Source organism: Nematocida major, assembly GCF_021653875.1.
Source record: "Nematocida major strain JUm2507 chromosome Unknown 2360, whole genome shotgun sequence".
NCBI classification, from domain to species: domain Eukaryota; kingdom Fungi; phylum Microsporidia; genus Nematocida; species Nematocida major.
The window spans coordinates 103,871-125,571 of record NW_025952951.1 but is presented as its reverse complement, the minus strand read 5'-3'; the positions used below and the strand labels follow the sequence as shown (position 1 = coordinate 125,571).

Here is a 21,701-nt window from a genome sequence, read left to right as displayed (position 1 = left end):
CTGCGCACATAGTTTATCGAATGTTTATTTCCTACTTTTGCAGAGGCAGGCACTTCTCGCGCAGCCTTTCCAGCGCGCATGCCAAGTGCTCCTGTGTAATAATCGGGTCTTTTTCAACAGGGGTGAACTGCAGGCACACATTTCCGGCCTCTCGAATAAGCAGGTCGATCTGTGCGCCCGTGAGGCCTTCCAGGTACAGAGAGCGCAGGTCAACCGAGCAGTCCACTGAGAGCTTGGCCAGCTTTTTGGCGAGTATTTCCACGAGCTCCTCGGCCGTTGGAAGAGGCACTTCTATAATATTGTCAAATCTTCCCGGGCGAAGCAACGCTCTGTCGATGATGTCTATTCTGTTTGTGGCGCCGATCAGATAGACTGCGCCCCTTTCTTCCAGCCCGTCCATTTCTATCAGCAGCTGGTTTACAAGAGTGTCTCCGTGTTTGCTTGCCCCCGCGTCTCTTCTTCGGCAGATCGAGTCTATTTCGTCAAAGAATATCACGCACGGCTGGGAAGCCTTTGCCCTGGAAAACAGCTTTCGGATCGCCCTCTCGCTTTCCCCATAGTACATACTTATAAGCTCGGGGCCCTTCACAGAAATAAAGTTGCAGTGCGTTTTGCTTGAGATCGCGCGTGCAAGCATGGTCTTTCCCGTTCCGGGCGGCCCGTGCAGAAGCACTCCGGCAGGCCTCTGGATCCCCACCTTCAGGAATCTTTCGGGGTACAGCGAAGGCTGTATTATTGCCATTTCCAGTATCTTCTTGATATTATACATGGCGCCAACGTCGTCAAGAGAAATGTCCGAGGCCGTTGTAAAGCCTTCCTTCTTCGAAACAGGCTGCACCTTGGAAAGCGCGGTATTTACATCGTCCTGCATGATCACAGGAGAGCCGGCCTGTTCCGGAAAGGAGCAGCCTCCCTCCTCCACAAACCTCTTGACTGCAGAGTGGCCTGCCTCCGTGACAAGAAGCTTGATGTCTGCGCCCACATATCCTGGCGTCTTTTTTGCTATTTCGCTGTAGACCAAGCCTTGGTGCTTGGTCTTTGAAAACAGCTTTTGTATGATCTTGCTTCTCTCTTTTTCTGTGGGGACCAGCAGCTTTATTTCCCTTTCTAGGCGCCCAGCCCTTCTCAGAAGAGGGTCTATTTCGTCAACCGACGTGGCTGTGGCAATGACAAGCACATTCTCCGGCAGGCTGCTGATAAAGTCAACCACCCGAAGCACGGTTCTTTTGTCTGACTCGTTTTCCAGCCCCTCGATCTTTTTGCAGAACCGGTCGATGTCGTCTATTAGCAGAACCGCCGGCGCATGCATTTCGGCTTTTTCCAGAATTGCCGCTGCGCCGTCTTCTGCACTCCCCTTTACCACAAAGTCGCTTCTTGTCACAGAGAACACAGGAAGCCGCGCGCTCTTTGCTGCAGCATGCGCAAAGGCTGTTTTCCCGCAGCCGCACGGCCCGTGCACTATTATTCCCGTGGAAGGCTCTACGCCCACCATTTTGTAGTACTTGGAAAACGCCAGCGGCATCTGGAGAGCCTCAGCTATTTCTTTCTCCTGGCGCTCAACCCCCGCCAGGTCCTCAAATGAGTGCAGGTTCTGCCCGATCATTTTCTCTCGCTCGTCCGATTTGCGGTTCGAGAGGTAGTTTTCTCTAAGCCTCTTATTGTAACTGGACATCCGAAAAGCAGAAAAAAATCTGGCTAAATTTGCATGAGCTCTCGGCGCAGCATTTTCAGCTGGTTGTAGCGAATTGCGTCGGAAGAGTCGTCATCTTCTGCCGTGTCCTGGTCCAGGTAGCTGTATATTATATATGCTGTGTAGTATGAGTACAGCGCAAAGTATGCGTAGAGGGCCGCCAGCATGGGCATGGCCATTTCTTTTTTCTTGCCCACCCCAGGAAGCAAAGCAAAGACCGCGTTGCTGACTATGAAATATCCAAGCATTGTTAAAATGGAGAAAACAACCTCTATGACAACAAGCACTCTCTTCAGGCGCGTGTTTTTTGCTGTTTTGTTGTACCAGCTTGAGAATATGTGCACGAGTATAACAGGGAGTAGAATAAGAAAGGTGCTGTTGAACAGAGAGGCCAGAAAAGCACTGCCCCCAGCCAAAGCACACCCCGATAGTTTTCCGATTAGATCACTTGAGCACATGCGAATAAAAATAAAAAAACAGAATAAGGCGCATGCAATACCCCCAGAAGAAAGAAGATCTTGCCCCAAGCGAAAAAATGCACACGCAGTAAGCGCAGAAACGCTGTGCTGCAGAAATTTCCATTTATGCTTTACCTGCTGTATGCGCGCTGCTTTCTCAGCACGAGTTCGCCAGAGCAGCCAAAAGCGCGCCTGGGCTTCTAGTGTGGAACTTCCCGGGGCATTGTCGCATGCCTGCTAAGATAAGTAAGTACGCAGCAGGCCTTTCCAGCAGTGGTCCTGCACACTCCACAGAAGCCCAGGCGTGCATAGACGTACAGCGGAGAGCCCGAAGAAAACTGTCTGCGCCAGAATTATGTCCTGGTGCAGCTGCAAATGCATTTAACAACCGATTAGAGCGCGTCTGCCCATTTTCTGTGAGAAGAGTTTTTCGGGCAGAGACCACTCAAGGACTTTGCGGCCTCTTCTCTTTTTAGTGTAAAAATATTCTCTTTTTTTATGCGCAGCGAAGAAGTAGAGAAAACCGCGCCAATTGTCAGTCTAAGGACCCCGCCAACTGCACTGTGCATGCACGGCAGCATGCTCGCAGTATCGCACAAGTCGGGCGAGGTGTGCAGCGTCAACATGGAAACAATGGCAAAAAAAGTGCTCTCTAGAAACACGTCAGCAGCCACCGCGATCTGCCACATTGAGGGCATTCTTCTGATTGGCACCCGGAAGGGAGAAATTAGAGTGGTTGTTGACAAAAGAGGAAAACAGCTTGCAAAAAGACACAGTGCCCAAATTATCTCCATACACACCGTGAAGACAGAAAACGATGAGACAGAGGTCCTAACGGCCTCGGCAGACCGAAAGGTGCTTGTGTGGAAGCTCGACATAAGCGAGTTCAAGGGCGCGAAAGTAGTAAACCTTCTCTTTCTGAAAGCCCTGTACGGGCCCACCACGCCGATAAAGTCTACCTCGCTTTCCGCAGGCAAGAGGCTTCTTTTGTGCACGTCAGAGATCTCGGAAACCATTCGCGTTTTCCGGCTGGAGAAAGACACGCAGCTTCTTTTCCATCTAAAGCAGGGATTTGCTGTGCTGGGCGCTTTTCTGGACAACGAGCGCTTCGTGGTTGTGTCAGACAAAAATGTTCTGTACATTTTCAACATAAACAGAACAGAGCCAGACCAGGCGCTGGAGCTGCCGGAGTCCGGAGTCTCCGCGCTCTCCGTGCTCTCTGCGAAGAGGGCTTTGGTGGGCCTCTCCGACGGGCGCATTCTGGACATCCAGATAGAGGAAACAGCTAGCATCAAAAAAACGATGTGTGTGAATGCAATCCCAAACGCCTTTTTACAAAGCGGGTCTTCCTTGTACGTGGCAGGCGGAAAAGAAGAAAAGCACGCGCGCTTCTTCATTAACAAGACAGTGCGCAATGGAGTCTTTAAGCTGGAATAATTTTCGTATTTTATTTTCTTTTAATTTTAACCCATGCTAGGCAAACCAGTTAAAATAAGAGGAGGAAGGAAGACTCCAGTCACAAAGAACGCCGAGATACACAGCCTGTTCGAGCTGTTCAGCGCAGTGGCCAGAAGAACCACGCACCCAGAGTACAGAAAGATAGCACACTTTATAAAGAAGCCAATCACACAGAGATCTGTTATGACGATGAAGAACTTGGTAAAGTACACAGCCCCGTGCCAAGACAAGCTGGCTGTTGTAGTTGCAAAAATAGTGGGAGACGACAGCGTGGTGGAGCTTTCCTGGCCTATTAGAGTTGCGTGTCTGGGAATCTCGCAGAAGGCAAAGGAAAAGATAGAGAAGTTTGGCGGACAGGTCTACAAGCTTGACGAGATATTTAAGGTCGCCCCAACGCCAAGCGACATGGTCATTTTCCAGGCTCCTCAGAAGATAAGAAAGCAGTACCAGTACTTTGGAGCAGCAAGCAACAGCGCAAACCCGGCAAGGCCGCGTGTCATTTCAAAGGGCTCGGAGAAGAGAAAGAGAAGAACACAATAAAGGAAGGCATCTTGAAATAATTTTTTATGAAGAATATTATGTGGACGGAGAAGTACCGGCCTGCGACGCTGCAGGAGATGGCGCTGCCCTCGGAGGTGAGAGACTTCTTTGAGTCTTTGCTGACGGGGAAGAACGCGCTTCCGAACCTCATGCTGTACGGGCCTCCTGGCAGCGGGAAAACGTCGCTGGCGCTCATACTGGCTGGCGCCCTCACGCGGAAAGAGAGCGTCCTGGAGCTGAATGCGTCAAGCGACAGAGAAATTTCTTCAATTCGGGGGAAAATAAAGTCGTTTGCCTCCAGCAAGGCGCACTCTGGGGAGGTGAAGATCATCATAATGGACGAGTGCGAGTATCTTACTGCAGACGCCCAGCACTGCCTCAGAAGAATCATTGAAGACACGCACAAAAACACCCGGTTTATATTTATAACAAACTACATCAACAAAGTGATAGACCCTATTAAGAGCAGGCTGGTCTCTGTGCACATTCCATGGACTGGGAGGGAGGAAAGCCTGCAGATTCTGGAGAAAGTGCGGGAGGGCGAGGGCCTGGGGGTTTCGCCGGAAAACGTCAAATACATCCTGGAAATATCGGGGGGAGACATGCGGAGGGCTCTTGTGCTTCTGCAGACTGTGGGCTCGTGCAAGGCACCCGCAGAGAGCCACCGGGCCATCATAGAAGAGATTTCTGGGAGGGTTCCCACAGAAGTTATCGAAAGCATTGTGCGCGCAGAGACGACGCAAGACATTTTGGACCTGTCGAGAAGAATAGCCAGGCAGGGGTACTCTGCAAGGGACATTCTGCAGGGCGTGGTGGAGCACCTGGAAAAGCACGTTCTGAAAACCCGGAAGGTCCTTGAAGCCCTGGTCCTCCTGGGGGAGTGCGAGGGAGACATTTTAAGCGGCGGCTCAGACGAGATACACATAGCCAGGATGGTCTCCAGCGTGTCTGGCGCAGTTTCCCACGCAGACAAATAAACAGGCGTTTTCTCACACGGCCTCCAGGCAGCCGGAACTGTGCTGCGAGGAAGGGAAAGGTTTCAGGGCGTGCAAGTGCGGGTGTTCGGTGCTTCCGGCTAGGAGCAGACGGCACTATTTATTTTCTGCACAGCAAAATATTTATGGAGGCGTTTGTGGGCGAGCTGAAAACTCTGGACAGGATTCTGTACAAGAGCAAAAACGCGCACAGAAGCACTCTGTACTACAGAAAGGCAGTGCACGTGCAGAGGGCGCTTCGCAAGTATGTGTCTGAAAGTGCAGCGTCGAAAAAAAAGAAGATTCTGCTGGACGATGCGCAGGAAAGATGCAAAGAAGCGTATATTTTGATGAGCAGCAGCATTCCGCTCGGGCACAACATAGGGCTTGCCATAGGGCTGATGGCGACAGTGGCGCGTCTTTTCAGCCTTTCCAAGGCGCTTACGGGCAGGTCTGCGGAGGGCCTTGCTTCGTACGTTGTGGAGTGTCCGGACGAAAGCACAGAAAGGGACGAAATAAGCGACATTTTCAAATAGAGCGCGCCCTTGTGCAGCGCATCCCAGCCATGCACAGCCAAAAAAATATAAATAGTCGAAGATCCGCAGAAAGCCTCTGCCCAGAAATAAATGTCGTAAAGAGAACTTTAATTAGCAAGTGACTGCCACTGGGCGTGCGCCCATTTTGCAAAGCTATGCGTGCACCAAGCCAAGAACTTCTACTCTTCTACGCTGTCGCTGCAAAAAGCTTTATTCACCCGGCTGAAAGCATATCCCCCAATGAGACTCGCGCCATTTACCGCTGATTTCAGATCGGATCTTGACCTTGCAGCATGTGTGGGCTTCTTCACAATGTTAACATTAAGTTTTGTGCCAACAGGAACTTTCGTGCTGACGTTGACTATTCTTCTCCCGGTGGGTGCCATTGGCCTCACAGGCGGAACGGCAACTCTCACGGTCGGAATTGGGGCTGGACCCGTCGCTGGGAAGGCATGCGTAGGGAATCCCATAGGCCTGAACCCTGGCGCCGGCGGAGTGAATGTTGTGCTTGTCTGCGGCATGTCTGTGTATGCAAAGCTTTTTTCGGCATTGCTTCCATGCGAAGGCCCATCCCACACGCTGCTGTATGGAGGAGGGGGGCAGTTGGGGTACGACGAGTTGCTTTCTTCCATGGGCGCTGTCGGATTATAATTTGGCGAGTTGGAAGTGTAGTCATACTCAGACGCATATGCACTTTTTTCTGGCTTATAATTTGAATAGCTCGATTCACTGTTATAAGTTGATGATGTCCGCGCATTCGACGCTGTTGCCGTTGTGGGGCTTCGGATTTTTCTGCTATTTAGCATCTTCTTGATAAATATAACTAGCTCTGACACGAATAATATAATAATAAAGGCTATAACCACAATGCCCACAACAATAGCTTCTTCCTCAGTCATTGGCCGAACGTAATCTTCTTCTATGTACTGAATGTTCACCTCAGTCATTGCTGGCTGGGGCGTGTATGAATATGAGTTGTATGCGGGGGCAGCATTGTAGTAATTGTATCCATAGCCGTTATTGTCTTGGTAGTAGTCGTATTGCATAAAAATTTAGTTTGATAAATAAAAAAATAAATCAATCACTGGAAATTCATATTTATATGTATGCGCATAGACGCTCTTACACAGAATAAACTGCATTTTTTCACGCTGATTTTTATCTATTCTATCCGATTTCCCACAGAAAGCGGATGCTTTTTCTGAAAGTGTTTGCAGAAACACTGGAGCCGTGCACATACATGCTTGGCCGGCCTCCAGCGATGAAAATCAAGCGTAAACGGCGCAGGGGGTTCCATGCTGTACTTTGAGGCTGTGCCTCGGCAGATGCTGAAAATCTCCGCACGGCCCCTGTGCGTGTGTCCATTACGGAAGCAGGGCGTGCAAAACAAGAAAGCGCTGAAATTCAAACAGTCGATCTTTATTAGGGTCGACGACACTAAAGGTCTTCTCTTGGGATGATTTCTTCTGTTTCCCCTGCGGAAGGCGTTGGCATGCTGCCCTTCTCTTCGTCCAGTTTCGAAAGCGCAGAGTATGCTGCCTGCAGGTCTGCCATCTTCTCCTGGATCTTCTGGATCATGTCCTCGTCGCTGACGTCCTCTTTGGCCTTGACCTCCATGCTGATCCAGTAGTCTCCCTCTTTGTACAGGTCGTTGAGCACCTTCTTCTTCGGGTGGGTGTCTGGGAGCCTGTTGGCTTCTTCTCTGAAGCCGTTTACAATGGCCTTCACCTCCTCGATCTTGTCGCACCTCTCAGCCCACTTGGCCTCGGTCTCCTTGGTCTTCTCGTACCTCTCATTGAGCTCTCTAATTTCCTCATCGGAAAGTCTTCTCTTGTCCTTCTTGATGGTGATCTTCTCTGCATTTGGCATAAGCTCTCCGTTCTCGGCGACTTCGTGCGCGGTGACCTCCATGTCTCCAGCGACACCAAAGTCAAAGACGACTCTGATAAGCTTCTTTCCCTTTGGAAGGTTGTTTTCTGGCATGTTCAGGTCAAACGTCCCAACCACCTTGGTGTTGCTGAACCGGATGGTCTCTGTTGACGTCTGCCCCACCACTATTCTGACGGACTTCTGTGCGTCTGTTGTGGTGATGAACTGCTCGTAGAACACATTTGGCACCTGCTTTCCAGCCTTTGCAATCACTCCGAACTTGTCGTTCTCGAGGAGAATACCCATGCTCATGGGCAGGACGTCGACCAACGCCACAAAGTTGTCCTCCTCAATCATTCCCTCGAGCGAGGCTGCGTAGTACGCTGCCCCCACGGACACGCATGTGTCTGGGTCCAGGTCGAAGCAGTGGTCTGCGTTCGGGAACTGCTCGAGCAGCAGCCTTCTGACGCCAAAGAGCCTGCTCGATCCTCCCACGTACAGCATCTGCTTCACCTCTGTCTTCTTGGAGATGGACTTGAGCTTCTGCATAAGCCCCTGGGCCTCGTTTGAGTTTTGGTCTACCTGGTTGTCTATCAGATCCATTATCTTGTTGAACACTGGTGTGCATATCTCCTGCAGCTTGTTTGCGGTGAGCTCTAGCTCGCAGTCCATCTGTTTTCCTGCGGAGTCTTCAATGAACAAACTTCCCTTCACAGACTCGTTTGTCTTGCTGTAGTCTGCCTTAATATTGTTTCTGAGCGCCTCCTTTCGGATTTTCTCGTCCACGGCGTTCTGCTTGTTGCAGAGGCTGATCTTCATCTCCTCCACAAGCGACCGCAGCCTCAGTGAGGTGTTTATGGGGAACGACGAGGACTCTATTCCGTACTTGCTCTTAAGCTGTTTCAGGAACTCGTGGTATATTATGTCGTTGATGTTTTCTCCCCCCAAGAAGTTGTCTCCCACGTGCCCCTCCACGATGAGCACGTCGCTGTCCGCTCCCAGGTTCAAGTACGACATATCCAGAGTACCTCCTCCAAAGTCGAAGACCAGGAAGTTTTTCTCCTCGAGGTCCGAAAGCTTCTTTGCCCTTGCGCATGTGTATGCGTAGGCAATTGCTGCGCTGGTTGGCTCGTTGATAATTCCGTCGCTGTATACGTCGAGCAAAGAGTATGCGGCTGCGTCTCTCGTCTGGTCCTTCTGGTCGATGTTGAAGTATGCGGGCACTGTGACCACGCACTTCTTCTTCTGCTTTGCCTCGGCCTGCTCCTCCTCGGTTCTCTCCGAGGCCTTCTTGTACCACTGCGCCTCAAACTTCTGCCTGAGCTCCTCCAGGACCATCGTACTGAGGCTCTGCGGGGTCACCCACGCGATCTCCTTTCCTGTGTCGTCCGTGATGGAAATTGCAAGCACCTTCTTGTTTATGTCGCTGTCGTACTTCTGGGTTATCCCGTACTTCACGTTCTTCCTGGTGGTGTCGATCACCCCCATGTCTGCGTCCTCCTGCATGCTTCTGGCCAGAAGAGGCTTGAATCGGTACAGGTAGTTCCTCACTGAGGTCTTCTCGTTCTTCATCTTTTCCATTGCAGGCCATCCCACAATTGGGTCGATCTTTCCCTTGAAGGAGTTCAGGATCCACATGCCGTTGTAGTAGTAGTAGTCTCCCTTCTTGTAGTCCTTTCGGATTTTGTCCATCTGCTCTACGAGGCTCTTTGGGAGCTCGCTCTCTTTCTTTATGTCCATCTTTATGAAAGAGGGCATGCTCACTTTTCCGTCTATCTGGATAGTCTCCACCGTGCTCTTGGCCTTATCAAAGACCGATATAACCGAATTTGTAGTTCCCAAGTCTATACCCAGAACCACCTTGCTGGCACCTGCCTGCGCGTCTGCAAGAACCTCGGGCGTACCTATTCCTAGTATTCCGATTGCTGCTGCAACTGTTCTCCTCAGGAGTCTTGACATGCGTATTTAAAAAAAAACTTCTATAAATATTTGGATTTTTAATTCTGGAATCATTTCGGCAATTTAAAGCAGCTGGAAATATTAATTTTAAATGAAAAGGAAAAATCCGGAAGAAATTTACAGCGAAATTTTGGCCAAAATATCCGAAAAGACCACGGGCCGAGACCTTTTCGACAACACACAGATTTCTATACGGGACGAAACAGAGATGGAAATAAGCCCCGAAAAAACGCTTAAGGAATACCTGAAGGAAAAGCTTGTCTCTTTATATGGGAGGCAAACTGCTGGCGAGTACTGCACCGTGTTTGAGATCACGGTTCGGCCAGACTCTGTTTCTGTGGAGGTAACCAGCGACCCTGTCTTTGTGTGCGGGAGGTACAGGAAAAACAAGAGGGGAATATCGAACACTCCGATGGTCTTTGGCTCGAGGCCTCCCCGGAGGAGGGCGCAGAAGCCTGCGGAGGGTCTCCCGGAAGCGCCCGAGCCGAGGATTCCGGCTGTCTCCGACTGGATGGACCCCATCACAAAGCACTTTGGGGGCACGAAGTGCGTGTTTATGTCTGGAGGGCGCGAGGACTACGACGTCCGCATGCTTGGAAATGGACGGCCTTTTCTGTGCCGGATAGAAGACCCGAAAAAGAATCTTCCGAGAAAGGTTGGGGCAATGTGCACGGTTATTTCGGAAGAGGGCTGTGCGGTGGAGGAGTATGTTATAGAGTACAAGGCGATAGAAGTGCCGTACAGAATGAGCAGGGACGTGGAGGTTCTGCAAACGTGCTTGGTGGACGGGGGCAGGGCCATGAAGGAAATGAAGAAAATAGAGGAGGAGCACTGCAAAGAGTACTCGGTGAAAGTTTTTTGCAAGGCCCCGTGGGAAACTGTGCTGGAAAGAGTGCAGGCCTCCTTCTGGGAGAAAAGCGGGGAGAAGGCCGTGCTTAAGACGCCTGCGCTTGAAATACGCCAGAAGACGCCGATTCGGGTGATGCACAGAAGGGCCAACCTGGTGCGGCAGAAGTATCTGCACGCTTGCACGGTAGAGAAAGAGGGCGAGTTTATGCGCCTGCACATAAAGTCTTCGTCTGGCGCATACATAAAGGAGTTCGTAAACGGAGACATGGGAAGGACACGGCCGTCTCTTTCCGAAGTGGTGGGGGAGTTTTGCGATGTGGTGGAGCTGGACGTTTTGTCTGTTGAGGACACGTTCCCAGACAGGGAGTGTGTTCTCGCAGAGGTGAAGCTGTGCACGCCAGGCCCAGGGGAGGGCGAGGCAGAGGCTGCTGAAGCGTGTTTGGAGGGCGTATTATAGACTGGCCTCTCTGCAGGCGTTTCAATAAAGTGCACTTTCAGCGTATTCTGTGGGGCGAGGGACGGGCTTAAAAGAACTTTCCAAAGGGCCGTGTCTGAAAGGCTTTAATTTTATTTTAATTCTCTGTAAAAATATTGATGGACCGAAACGCTGAAATATCCCAGAGTTTGGAGGCGTTCCACAGGAGTATTGCAGACGAGTATGTTGAGCTTGTGAAAACCTTCAACGTGTATGCGTATGGCTTTGGGTACAAGCTGGGGATTTTAAAAGACGTGTTTTCCGACATATTTGTGGTGGACTTTTCCGACGGAGAGACAGTTATAACAAGCAGAAACTTGTACGAGTACTACTGCATGGAGCCCAAGGAGACAGACCTGAAGCGGGCACTGGAGCACATCAGCAAGCTGGTCTCCCGGGACACCACCAAAACAGTTGTTCTTGTAAATGCAAAAAAGGACGCGATTGGCAAGCTGGAGAACCTGCGGGTTGTTCTCGTGCAGCACAGAGAGCTGTACATGTCTTTTGACGACCTCCTGGAGTTCAACTATGTGATGCGAGATTTCACCACGTTCATTTCAGAGCAGAAAAAGTCATCTGGAAAGTCTGCTCGGGTCGACGAGGCGCTGAACGTGTACGACTGCGTGGGCGGCCTGAGCAAGAAAATATTCCGGCTTATTATAAAGGCTGCCGCCTCCAGGGCGGAGTTCTCTCTTCGGGATATTTTCAACAAAGAAAAAAAGCGTCTCCTCATCGTGCAGTACAACTCCTTCAGAGAGGCACTTGCGCCCTTTGTAGACTCAAACGTTCTTTTAGAAAGAAGCGGCGTGTCCAAGCTAAACCTAACAAAGAAAGAGCTTGCCGAGGTCATCTCGCTCGTCGAGAAGGACGACTAGCTGTGCTCCAGCGTGCATCTGCATAAGAGTACTGTTTATTTACGGGCATCTTTTTGTGAATGCCCGAATGTTTTCAATGAGCGTTGGGGATCTGCTGTTCAGGCCTGCTGCTATCTGCACGGAGAGCCTTTTCTTGAGGGCAGCAAGCTCCGGCTGCTCCATTTTCCGGGAGGCCACAGAAAGAAGCCGCCACACCATAGAGGCTGGCGTCTTTTGGAACAGCCTGCTGATTGCCGTGTCCGTGAGTGCTTTTGCAATGTGGCTGCACACACTCCTGAACAGGTCCGGCGAGTCCTTCTTAAATATCAGGAGAGCAATGTGCCCGATAAAGACGCCAGCAGTGTTTGCCACGCTTGCTTCCCCGAGGAAAGCAGGCGAGATCTTCAGAATGTCCGACTCCTCCTTCAGCACGGGCACCAGCTTGCTGATGCACTCCCCAAGCTCGGGCGTGTAGTAAATGTACCGAACCCGCGAGACAAGAACCGAGAGAACAGCCCGAGTGTACTCTCTGTTGCTTGTGCCGGCGTGAAAGAGCAGCCTGTCCACCAGCGCCAGGCCCTTCTCCATATTAAATAAATCCTCGCCTATTTCCTTTATCTTCTCAAGAACAGGCGCAGTGCTGGGCGCCTCCGGGGCTTCCGACGTAAAAATCTCGCCCTCGTTGAGAATGTCGTAGATCTCCTCTATTTTGCCTCGGGATATTAGCTTTTTTATGAACACGCCTGCACTGTCGGTTTTGTCGCTGGTGAGCGTCAGGCTTTTGTGCGACCTGCGAATGGCCATACCCAGCACGCCCTCAAACAGAGAGTCTTCCTCGGCCTCTTTCCTCCTGTGCTCCGGCTGGGGAACTCTCTCCTGCGTGTAGAAGTCGGGGAAGGTGCGCTCCTTTCTTTTGTTGTTTCTTTCAAAGAAAGACGCCACAAAGTCTTTCTCCTTTTGCGTCATAAACCCGTTGTAGCTTGCCCTCCTTCCAGAATGGTCTCTTCTCTGAGACTCGCTTCGGTGGTTTCTCCTCATTAAAAATATTTGTGTGCATTTTTCCATGCTTATTTATGCCCGCTGCTGCCCGCTTCTTTAAGAAGCGCTTTGTACTCCTCCTCCGCGTCCTTTTGGTTCAACTGGTACGGGCACTTTCCCCTCCGCTTGGTCTTAATTAGGCCGCTAATGGAGACTTTTCCGTCTTTGTTTTTCCCCAGGCCTCCGTCTGTGCACCACCCCATGCGGAGCAGGATCAAATATCCTATGCTGGACTTGAGGGTGGCGGATATGTTGCTTGCCAGCATCTTCTCACGCGCTCTTTTTTTTTCTTGGCTTCTTCGCACAAACTTCATGTAGAAAGGCTCGTTCATAGAAAAATTTGCCATGTCTCTTGGACTGTTAAGAAGCTCCGATGATTTGCACGGGAATGCAGAATTCCGCATACAGCGGGAAAGAGAAGCCGAGCGCATGATCGCGCAGGGCGAAATGGTTACGATTATACCTGCAGTGCACATGGAAAAGCTGGAAATGGCTGTCGGCACATTCGGGCCTTTTTCTCCAATGGCTCCCTGCATGGTTCCTTTGTATGTTGCGCTTTTTCTCCGGCACTCTCTCCTGTGCACAATACAGGCGCCGGAGTGGCTGAGCGTCCAGTACCTTCAGCGGGCGATCGAGAGAGAAGAGGAAACCACGGGGGAGTTTGGCGCAATAAGCATGCACCTGTTTGAAAACGCAGAGACGTGCCTGGAGGCGTGCGATGTGCGCGAAAACGTTTCTGAAGTCAGGATTCTTCTCAAGAGACTCGGGGAAATGCGAATGAAAAAACTTCTTAAGGGAGTTGAGTACATCGACACGCCTGTGATAGGAATGAACAACCTGACGCTCTACGAGTTCCGGCGAATCAAGGAGTATATAACCCCCCACCTAAGCATGCAGAAGGCCTTCTCCAAGGGCCTGAACAAATAGGTCCGGCAGGGAAAAGCGCAGCCTGCGGGTGGGCCGGCGCCTTTCCTGGCGCAGTGGGCGCGCCTGCTCCGATAATAAACAACCGCATGTAAACTCGCTCTTTTCCGCCTGCCTTCGTGAGCCGTCGGCTTTTCTTTTTCTTCTCAGCCCGAACTTTAGAGGAGAGGCTGCGCACTTTTATGCCAGCGTGCATTTAGGAGGAGCTAGAAACAGAGCAGCCCGCACCCTGTTCTATGCTTATGCACGCCCACAAAGGAGCGCCCACGTCTTGGTTGCTTCCAAGAAAATGCACGCTGGCATAAAAGTCTGCTGCAGCGCACTTCTGCAGCGTAGAAGCCACAGAAGAGGTATTTCCCCTGCACTTCTGCGCGTACGAGTCTCCGTCGCTGCAGGGACTTTGAAAAGCAGAGAAGCCGCGTGGCAAAAATAAATTCGTCCATTTCATCAAACACTTGTACACTTTATTTTACAGACAGAGGCGCTAGCCCCGCAAACTGCAGAGGTGCCGCATCCCGACCGCACTATACAGCACGCTAGAACCAGCCCACAAAGTGCAAGCACCAGCAGGAGCCAGATGGGCCAACCCTGGGCGCAAACAGCTTGCCGGTCCTCCAGCTGCTCTATTTCTACATCCATACAAGTGCATGGCAGTTTATTACTTCTCCGAGGTGTCTGGCTCGTAGTCTGAGAATGAAAGGTTTGCAAAGAACGATGAAGCCTCCGGCCTTCCTGTAAATACGTTTTTTGTTTTTTTCTTTCCAAAGAGTGTGCTGAAGTCTTTTTTCTCTTTTCTGTCCTCCTCCGAATCGGACAAGGCCTCTTGTATTTTTTTTGTTTCTCTTGCAAGATTCTGCTTTGACATTTCCTTCTTAATGTCCACAACCTCCCGCTTCCCTCTTTTTCTAACAGGAGCTTCTTTTTTCTCCCTCTGTGCGGGCTGCTTCGGCTTTTTCTCCAGGGCAGGCTTGGGGGCAGGCTCTTCGAAGGTATTTACAGTCTTGTTTTCTGCGTGTGCGCGGTGGTCCTCCACGGGGGCTTCTGGCTTCTCTTCAGAGGGGCGCGCGGGCGGAGGGGAGAATCCTGGCTTTGGGGCGCTTACCATCGCGTACTCCATCTGTTTTGCAAACAGGCTTTCAAGCCTCAGTATTGTGCCCTGCAGTATCTCTATTGTCTTGTTCTTTTCCTCTACCTTGGCCTTGCTTATTTCGCTCTCTATTTTTAGCTGGCTGATTTCCTCCCTGGCAGAGGAAGAGCACTCTGGAAAGACTTTTATTTTTTCCTCCAGGTCCTGTATCTTTCTCTTTAGGTCCCGCTCCTTCTCGTAGGTTTCCTCCTCCTTGGCCTCTCGGGTTTTCCGAACCTCCTTCAGAGTCTTTTCCAACTGCGATATCTCCAGCTCTTTTTCTTCAATTTCCTTCCTCTTCTTGGCAAGCTCGCTCTGGGTCTTCTCCACCTCCGCGGAAAGATTCTTGGCTTTTTCTATTTCCTGGTTCTTCCTTTCGGTTTCCCGCACCAAGTCCCTCTCCCGCATGGCAACTGCCTCCTGCTTCTCCTCGAGCTCTTTAATAAGCTCCTGCTCTTTTTTCCGCATTGCTTCGGACTCGGCCAGCCTTTTTTTCTCCGCCTCGGTTTCAAGCAAAGCTTTCTTCTCCACGGCCTCTATTGACTTCTGCAGGGCGGCCAGCTTCTTCTCCAGATCTTTCTTGTCTTTGAAAGCCTCTTTCAGCTGCACCTCCTTCTCCTCGGTCTCTGCCTCCCGCTGCTTGGCCACATCCTCTGCAGCCTGCCTCGCCTCCTTTTCGTGCTCCAGCCTCTCTATTTCCGCCTGCAGCGTCTGCTTGTTGCTCTCCAGCTCTGTGTGGTGCACAATTAGCAGCCGGATGATCTCATTGTTGATTTTTTTCTCTATGTCGTTGTATCTCCGCTCCTGCTCAAGTGTTTTCTGGAATAGTGCTTCGTACTCCGGCCCTCTGCCTCGCTGCAGGGTTCCGTGTGCCTCTGTCATTTGTGTTGTGCAAAAATAATAATTATTTAATGCAAGAGGAAGAAAAGGGGCCTGCCTGGGCGCCCTTGGACGAGGAGACGCTGGTTTGCACATACCCCATCACAGACAGAGACTTTCCCTACGACATCTCCGAAATACGGCTAAAATACAGCTACAAACAAGATATTGTTAGCATTTTGGACATAGACAATAAAAATATACGCGTGAATGTGGCCGTGGGGTACATCCGCTGCAGAGACAAAATGTCGCACGAAGAGTATGGGCGCTGCTTGATGCAGCAAATAGAAAGCGTGCTGGCAGGAAGGCCGGTTGTTGCAATAGAGGCCAAGAAGGCAGCCCCCGTAAGCATAGACATTTCAGACGCCCCCATCCGGGAGGGAGCCTACATTCTGTTCGAATACAGGCAGGAGAACGTGCAGGGATTCAAGCTGAACGAAGTTGTGCTTTCTGTCTTTTGCAAAAGATGCAGTGCGCTGAACATAAAAAAGGTGGGGGGAGACGACACAGACATAAAGAAAAACACAAAAACCAGATTTGCTTGCGTAAAGTGCACGCACCAGCTGACAATAGACAGCACGTTTCACCTGGTCATTCCCACGGGGGAAAACAGAGAGAACTTGATGCGCCTGGAGGGACTCGGCGTATACAACCTGTCGATTCGCTCGGTTCTTTTCAACGCAATATGCATGCAGTGCAGCGCACTGAGCATACTGGAGCCTGGAAAGAAGACGGTCTGCATGTGCGGGGCTGTTCTGGAAATACGCCCGGAGGGGGGCGCGTACAAAGAGGTCAGAAAAGAGGTCGAGGACAAAAAAAAGACGAAAGGCGACATGCGGGCTCTTTTGCAAAGCGGGGGAACCTGCGAGCACTACAAGAAGTCTAGCAGGATATTTATATTTCCGTGCTGCAACACAAGATACCCGTGCGACATCTGCCACAACAAAAACGAAGCGCATCCAGCTGTGTATGCGAGCCGGATGGCCTGCGGAAAGTGCGGCGCAGAAGGCCCTGTTGGCCCCGTGTGCGCAAGCAGCGAGTGCAGGGAGGCGCTTACAGGAAAGAAAACGGCGCACTGGGAAGGAGGAAAGGGCTCGCGCAATAAAGCTACTATGTCCAGAAAGGACTCGAGGAAGTACAAAAAATAGCGAAGCAGGAAAACTGCGAACTCCTGCAAGTGCACAGCCTCATATAGAGCTGGAGAAGAAGCTTAGCCACTGCAGGGACGCAAGAGCGCATGTACATCGAGAAGGCCCGTCTCTGCGCGCGCTGCTTGAGAAGCTCCAGCTTCTTCAGAGTCTACTGAAGTCGCCAATAACGGGAGATTCAACGCCCCGGCGTGGCTTGCCTTTTGGGGTTGACAGAGCAAAGAAACTCCCAGCAAAGAGCCCTGCGCTGAAAGAGAATAAATAAGCACTAGTTAGCACAAGCACTGCAGAAGGGCCTTCGCTTGCAAATTTCCAGGGCACAATATAGCCCTGCGTGCGCACTTGCATTGCCTGGGCGCTCTGAGAAGTCAACAGTAGGGTTTGCGGTGCTAGTTCAAATGCATTTATTTAAAAAGGGGCACTCGCCTTCTGTGTACTGGCAGTATATTTTTGTTGTTCTGTATTTGGTGTATGTCTGTAAAAATACGACAAAAAATGAAGTGAAGCTCTCCTGCAGGGAGGAAGATATAAATATGCAGTCGTATCCTTCCTCATTATCTAGACTGTGGCACAGGCCCACACAGATACTTGCCAGAAACGACTTGCCCAGCGCTTTTTGCATGCAGGACTCTTTTTCTATGGAAATAACGCGCAGCTCTCTGCTGTTTATGTACGGAACAGCATCTGTTTCGTACCGCAAAAGAACACACTTTCCAACAGCACTTTCGATTTTGCAGAGAAAGTCTTCTTTCTGTACAAAAAGTATGTTTCCTTCGCTCTGCTGGGGCGGCGCTTGAAACATGAAAAGTTTTCAGCGCATTCGGGTTATACTGCCCACCTCGCTGCCTGGGCCCTACCGCCCAATGGGAGTGTAGGAGCTCTTTCCAGGCGCGCCATTCTGGGCTACATGATCTCCCTTACCTTTTTCTCGGGGAAAAGGACTTTCTTTGAGGTTGTGGGGACAGGCACTATCTGGCTCATTCGCCCAGACAGTGGCGACAGCATGTACTTCGCGCTTGACTGGTCCATCCTGGGCGACTCCTCCCTTTGCAGAGTCTGGCTCTTCGCTTTGAGGGTCTTCACAATGCAGGGCAGCAGAATGTTGTATGTTTTCACAATCAGGTTCTGAATGACCTCTTCTATTGAGACCTTTAGCTTGCGGGCCTCTCGTATGTGGAAGGTGGTTATGAACCCAAAGGACCGGTATATCTCGTGGATCCTTCGCACGCTTATGTCCTTCTTGTGCACCTGGCTTGCTATGTATGTGATGCCCACAATGACTATTTCCGCAGAGAAGTCTTTAAAGTACCCCAGGAAGGGCTCCTTCAGGAGAAAGACCTGCAGCACGTTTATGGCATAGGCCTCTACTTTTCGGGGCATGTCAAGCTCTTTCATAAACCTGCCAACAAGAGCGTGCATGATCAGGACAAACTTTCGGTCAATTATTCTTCTTTCGTAGTTTTCGGTAGAGTCTTCGTCCAGCGTGTGCTCGCCGGACTTGCCTCCTGTTTTTTCCGACAAAAACTCTATGTCCTCCAGCGCGATTGGCGTGGGGTCGTGCAGCCTTTCTTTGTAATACAGGTTCAAAAAGTACGCCATTTCATACCCTCGGTAGTAGCTCTCTGCGATTGCGTTTCTCCGCATCCGCATAAACAGCTTGAAAACAGGATGCAGTATTTTGTACGTGAACCTGTCGCGCAAAAACGTGTTCCTGCTCCGAATCTGCTCGTTGTTTAGAGCGCCCATAAGTATCTTGTACTGGGAATAGCTCTCGTGCGATATCTTTCCAGCCCTCTTCAGTCGGATGACCTCATACAGGATTTCCTCCAGATTCGCGTAGAACTCGCCAGGCATCGTCAGCTCGGGGAGCGCCGAGAACATGAAGGGCTTTGGAATGTTGACTGTTGCGCACCAAAATATCTCCTCCGCCCGCAGCTCAAGTATGCTTGCCTCGCTCGGGTTTATTTTTATCTTTCTTGATATGGACATTTTAATTCTCTTCTGTATGGTTAAAAACCCTATTAAGTGCAGAGATGTAATATACATTCTCTTTATTTCTGGGCTTGGATGAATTTTTAAAACACCATCAAAGAATTCGTTAAAGGGCTCGGTTATGTTCAGCTGGTCGTAGGTTGTTGTGGTGTTTCTCTCCCTGTACAGTTCTAACCACGCGTATCTTTTCTTCTCATCCATCAATGCTTTGTTTGTTTGTAATATTATTTACATTGCCTGCTTTTATATTATTTCATCTATGTCACATTTCTAATATGGACAAACACTATAACCCAAATTGGTCATATTTACTGCCCTAGACGGCCCACGTTCCATTATAGTCTTATTTTTCCTAAGCAGGCTATATTATGCGCAGGCACAGAGCAGGCCTATTCTGTATCCCTTCCTCCCACTGTCTGCGCCTGCATCTCTCTTTATATAGGTTTAAGTTGCGAGTGCCTTCCTTATTTGACACATTGAAAAGACAATTGCACCACAGAAAAAAGAATGCACAAAGCCAGAACAGACTTGAGGCCTGCCGCATGCAAATAAGCAGAACAGAGCCTTCTAAGTGGCTGCATCAGCAAGCGTGCAGAGCAGTTGAACTTCCTTAAGGCTCTGGACTGGGAAGTGCCTAGTCCTTAATTTGGCCCAATCGAGAGCGCCTGCATTTGCACGCTTCGGGCCACATTAAAATTAATTCGCATGCTTTTGCCAGGGCCCGATGCTGGCTTTGGGGCTGGGCAGGCAGACAGCGCTGAAAGGCTGCTCTATGGCCGCAGACAGCGCAGGCAAGACACACGCCTGCTTTTAGCCGAATATATGCAAGCAATATTTTCAAATGTTCTACTTCTTTATTTCAGCTCCTGCTGTGCGCCTTGCGCCCTTGCCTCACACAGCTAGCCTTGTCTCTTGTACGTATGCATGAAAACAGGACAGGCCTTGTTTACTCTGCAGATGCTGTCCAGCACATGCGCCTTGACCTGTCTCATGGCAGCACAAAAGAGGGCAGCATCTTCTGCTGTGTGTGTGCCACACGGGGACCGCATGGCCAGAGCATCCACCACTGTTTTGTGCATGGACATGTAGCTCTTTCTGAGGGCAATGGTTTTTGTGAAAAAGCGCTTCATCACGAGGTTGGGCTCCAGCTCGCTGCAGACTTGGGTCCGCGCGATTTTGTTGCTGGGCATTTTTCGGGAGGCGCCTGCGCCTTTCTGGCCTTCTGCTCTTTTTTGGCAGCGCCTCTCGGCGTCAGACAGGTCGCTGGCGACTTCCATGCCGCTTGCTCGCATGTGGCTGAGTAGAGCGAGGGGGACACGAGCGTCTATTTGCCCTGTGCTGAACTCTCGTATGATTGCCTCGACAGCGCAAATGTACTCGCATGCGCCTGTGATGATGTCTGAGGACTCGTCGAATATCAGAGGCTTTCCCTGATCGGTCTCTATGGGCTTGGTTATTGTGCTGCTGATTGCATGCATGCGGGAAGAAGGCGCTGACGTGCTCAAAGCGCGCATGCTTGCAGGCACACCGCTGCCGGCAGATGGGCCTTTTTTCTTCGACCTTCTGAACAGCTTGGACGCCTTCCTCCGGGCAAATAGCAGGCCGCTTTTTACCTTTCTGTACGCACTTTTAGGAAAGGAGATGAGTTTTTTCGTGCATCTTTTTACCGTCTGAATAAGCAATTTATATCTTGATCTTTTCCTTTGGGCTGATCTTTGCGCATGCATTTGCATATACAACAAAACAAACCCATCTTTATGCATTTATTAAACAACAAAAACATGCGCTGAGGCGCTGCAGCTACCTGCACAGCTTGGAAGGGCCTGGGCGCAGGGGCGGAAACGCTTTTCCAGCGTCTGCCTGCACCCGCTTTGCTTGTGCGGGGTATAGCCCTTTATAAATAGCGAAGCGCCGGGCCGTCCTTTCTGCCAACTCCTGCAAAGGCGCAGGCGCCCACACAGTCGGCTCTCACTTTCCTTCAATAAGCGAGTAAAGCAGAGTTATCTCTTCCTTGTACTTCTCTGGGTCGGGAGTCTCCAATATCATGGGGATCCCGTTAAACAGCGGGCTGTTCATAATATACACAAAGGCCTCGAGCCCAATGAGCCCCTTTCCTATTGAGGCATGTCTGTCTTTTTTGCTTCCAAGCGCCTCCTTGCTGTCGTTTATGTGAACTCCCTTCAAATACTCCAAGCCAACCACCTCGTTAAACTCGTCCATCACCTTTTGAAAGCTCTTCTTCGTGCGTATGTCGTACCCTGCGCCAAACAAGTGGCACGTGTCCAGGCAAACGCCAATGCGCTCCTTGTTCTCCACGCCGTCTATGATCATCCGAAGCTCCTTAAACTTGGACCCTACCGTGTTTCCCTGCCCTGCCATGTTCTCTATCACCACAGTCACGCTCTTGGTCTCCTTGTGCGCCCTGTTTATGTTTTCAGATATCAGCTGGCATGCTGCCTTTATAGGAAGCTTTGCCACGTTGCTCCCCGGGTGTATGTTGCACAGGGGAATTTCCAGCTGGTCGCATCTGGTCAGCTCGTCTAGGAACAGGCCGTACGACTTTTTGGCCTTCTCCGCATCCGGCTGCGCCAAGTTGATCAGGTACGATGCATGCGGCAGCAGCATTTCCTGCGTGTTTTCCCGTTTGAACGCGCAAATTGTTTCGGGCGCGTACGGCTTCACTGTGAACGTTCTCTGCGGCTTCAGAAACATGGCAGCAGCTCGCGCCCCCAGGCTCTTTATTCGGCCAAAAATCAGCTCTATCCCGCCCTGTATTGACAAATGGGCGCCCACATGCTTGTCGCTGCCCCTAATTATTTCCTCTGTGGGCGTGGTGGTTTTTATTTCGGCTGGATTTTCTTTCTCTTTCTTTTGAACGTACTTGCCTAGCATTTCTGGACAAATTTTATTCAACTTTAAGAAAACACGCGCC

The 21,701-nt window shown here is 50.7% G+C and overlaps 19 protein-coding genes across 19 annotated transcripts; 8 read left to right on the top strand and 11 right to left on the bottom strand.

Annotated features, from left to right (window-relative positions):
- Window positions 1-31: 31 nt before the first annotated feature.
- NEMAJ01_1085 (ribosome biogenesis ATPase) lies at window positions 32-1,672 on the bottom strand (the record flags this gene model as incomplete). Its single annotated transcript, XM_047914923.1, has 1 exon — window positions 32-1,672. The coding sequence occupies one exon, from the start codon at window positions 1,670-1,672 to the stop codon at window positions 32-34; it is 1,641 nt and encodes a 546-aa protein (XP_047770880.1).
- A 23-nt stretch (window positions 1,673-1,695) lies between these two features.
- NEMAJ01_1084 (uncharacterized protein) lies at window positions 1,696-2,148 on the bottom strand (the record flags this gene model as incomplete). The annotated part of the gene is made up of 1 exon (XM_047914922.1): window positions 1,696-2,148. The coding sequence occupies one exon, from the start codon at window positions 2,146-2,148 to the stop codon at window positions 1,696-1,698; it is 453 nt and encodes a 150-aa protein (XP_047770879.1).
- Window positions 2,149-2,646: 498 nt separating this feature from the next.
- Window positions 2,647-3,585, top strand: NEMAJ01_1083 (uncharacterized protein; the record flags this gene model as incomplete). The annotated part of the gene is made up of 1 exon (XM_047914921.1): window positions 2,647-3,585. The coding sequence occupies one exon, from the start codon at window positions 2,647-2,649 to the stop codon at window positions 3,583-3,585; it is 939 nt and encodes a 312-aa protein (XP_047770878.1).
- A 33-nt stretch (window positions 3,586-3,618) lies between these two features.
- NEMAJ01_1082 (large subunit ribosomal protein L18e) lies at window positions 3,619-4,146 on the top strand (the record flags this gene model as incomplete). Its single annotated transcript, XM_047914920.1, has 1 exon — window positions 3,619-4,146. One exon carries the CDS (start codon window positions 3,619-3,621, stop codon window positions 4,144-4,146), a length of 528 nt encoding a protein of 175 aa, XP_047770877.1.
- Window positions 4,147-4,184: 38 nt separating this feature from the next.
- NEMAJ01_1081 (replication factor C subunit 2/4) lies at window positions 4,185-5,123 on the top strand (the record flags this gene model as incomplete). Its single annotated transcript, XM_047914919.1, has 1 exon — window positions 4,185-5,123. One exon carries the CDS (start codon window positions 4,185-4,187, stop codon window positions 5,121-5,123), a length of 939 nt encoding a protein of 312 aa, XP_047770876.1.
- Window positions 5,124-5,266: 143 nt separating this feature from the next.
- On the top strand, window positions 5,267-5,656 carry NEMAJ01_1080 (uncharacterized protein; the record flags this gene model as incomplete). Its single annotated transcript, XM_047914918.1, has 1 exon — window positions 5,267-5,656. The coding sequence occupies one exon, from the start codon at window positions 5,267-5,269 to the stop codon at window positions 5,654-5,656; it is 390 nt and encodes a 129-aa protein (XP_047770875.1).
- Window positions 5,657-5,835: 179 nt separating this feature from the next.
- NEMAJ01_1079 (uncharacterized protein) lies at window positions 5,836-6,702 on the bottom strand (the record flags this gene model as incomplete). The annotated part of the gene is made up of 1 exon (XM_047914917.1): window positions 5,836-6,702. One exon carries the CDS (start codon window positions 6,700-6,702, stop codon window positions 5,836-5,838), a length of 867 nt encoding a protein of 288 aa, XP_047770874.1.
- A 391-nt stretch (window positions 6,703-7,093) lies between these two features.
- Window positions 7,094-9,484, bottom strand: NEMAJ01_1078 (uncharacterized protein; the record flags this gene model as incomplete). The annotated part of the gene is made up of 1 exon (XM_047914916.1): window positions 7,094-9,484. One exon carries the CDS (start codon window positions 9,482-9,484, stop codon window positions 7,094-7,096), a length of 2,391 nt encoding a protein of 796 aa, XP_047770873.1.
- Window positions 9,485-9,575: 91 nt separating this feature from the next.
- Window positions 9,576-10,790, top strand: NEMAJ01_1077 (tRNA pseudouridine synthase 10; the record flags this gene model as incomplete). Its single annotated transcript, XM_047914915.1, has 1 exon — window positions 9,576-10,790. The coding sequence occupies one exon, from the start codon at window positions 9,576-9,578 to the stop codon at window positions 10,788-10,790; it is 1,215 nt and encodes a 404-aa protein (XP_047770872.1).
- A 137-nt stretch (window positions 10,791-10,927) lies between these two features.
- On the top strand, window positions 10,928-11,683 carry NEMAJ01_1076 (origin recognition complex subunit 2; the record flags this gene model as incomplete). The annotated part of the gene is made up of 1 exon (XM_047914914.1): window positions 10,928-11,683. One exon carries the CDS (start codon window positions 10,928-10,930, stop codon window positions 11,681-11,683), a length of 756 nt encoding a protein of 251 aa, XP_047770871.1.
- A 39-nt stretch (window positions 11,684-11,722) lies between these two features.
- On the bottom strand, window positions 11,723-12,700 carry NEMAJ01_1075 (uncharacterized protein; the record flags this gene model as incomplete). Its single annotated transcript, XM_047914913.1, has 1 exon — window positions 11,723-12,700. The coding sequence occupies one exon, from the start codon at window positions 12,698-12,700 to the stop codon at window positions 11,723-11,725; it is 978 nt and encodes a 325-aa protein (XP_047770870.1).
- Window positions 12,701-12,729: 29 nt separating this feature from the next.
- Window positions 12,730-13,032, bottom strand: NEMAJ01_1074 (uncharacterized protein; the record flags this gene model as incomplete). Its single annotated transcript, XM_047914912.1, has 1 exon — window positions 12,730-13,032. One exon carries the CDS (start codon window positions 13,030-13,032, stop codon window positions 12,730-12,732), a length of 303 nt encoding a protein of 100 aa, XP_047770869.1.
- A 13-nt stretch (window positions 13,033-13,045) lies between these two features.
- NEMAJ01_1073 (GINS complex subunit 2) lies at window positions 13,046-13,627 on the top strand (the record flags this gene model as incomplete). Its single annotated transcript, XM_047914911.1, has 1 exon — window positions 13,046-13,627. One exon carries the CDS (start codon window positions 13,046-13,048, stop codon window positions 13,625-13,627), a length of 582 nt encoding a protein of 193 aa, XP_047770868.1.
- Window positions 13,628-14,282: 655 nt separating this feature from the next.
- NEMAJ01_1072 (uncharacterized protein) lies at window positions 14,283-15,632 on the bottom strand (the record flags this gene model as incomplete). Its single annotated transcript, XM_047914910.1, has 1 exon — window positions 14,283-15,632. One exon carries the CDS (start codon window positions 15,630-15,632, stop codon window positions 14,283-14,285), a length of 1,350 nt encoding a protein of 449 aa, XP_047770867.1.
- Window positions 15,633-15,661: 29 nt separating this feature from the next.
- NEMAJ01_1071 (uncharacterized protein) lies at window positions 15,662-16,777 on the top strand (the record flags this gene model as incomplete). The annotated part of the gene is made up of 1 exon (XM_047914909.1): window positions 15,662-16,777. One exon carries the CDS (start codon window positions 15,662-15,664, stop codon window positions 16,775-16,777), a length of 1,116 nt encoding a protein of 371 aa, XP_047770866.1.
- A 394-nt stretch (window positions 16,778-17,171) lies between these two features.
- Window positions 17,172-17,579, bottom strand: NEMAJ01_1070 (uncharacterized protein; the record flags this gene model as incomplete). Its single annotated transcript, XM_047914908.1, has 1 exon — window positions 17,172-17,579. The coding sequence occupies one exon, from the start codon at window positions 17,577-17,579 to the stop codon at window positions 17,172-17,174; it is 408 nt and encodes a 135-aa protein (XP_047770865.1).
- Window positions 17,580-17,680: 101 nt separating this feature from the next.
- NEMAJ01_1069 (uncharacterized protein) lies at window positions 17,681-18,970 on the bottom strand (the record flags this gene model as incomplete). Its single annotated transcript, XM_047914907.1, has 1 exon — window positions 17,681-18,970. One exon carries the CDS (start codon window positions 18,968-18,970, stop codon window positions 17,681-17,683), a length of 1,290 nt encoding a protein of 429 aa, XP_047770864.1.
- A 698-nt stretch (window positions 18,971-19,668) lies between these two features.
- NEMAJ01_1068 (uncharacterized protein) lies at window positions 19,669-20,502 on the bottom strand (the record flags this gene model as incomplete). The annotated part of the gene is made up of 1 exon (XM_047914906.1): window positions 19,669-20,502. The coding sequence occupies one exon, from the start codon at window positions 20,500-20,502 to the stop codon at window positions 19,669-19,671; it is 834 nt and encodes a 277-aa protein (XP_047770863.1).
- Window positions 20,503-20,737: 235 nt separating this feature from the next.
- NEMAJ01_1067 (uncharacterized protein) lies at window positions 20,738-21,661 on the bottom strand (the record flags this gene model as incomplete). The annotated part of the gene is made up of 1 exon (XM_047914905.1): window positions 20,738-21,661. One exon carries the CDS (start codon window positions 21,659-21,661, stop codon window positions 20,738-20,740), a length of 924 nt encoding a protein of 307 aa, XP_047770862.1.
- Window positions 21,662-21,701: the final 40 nt, after the last annotated feature.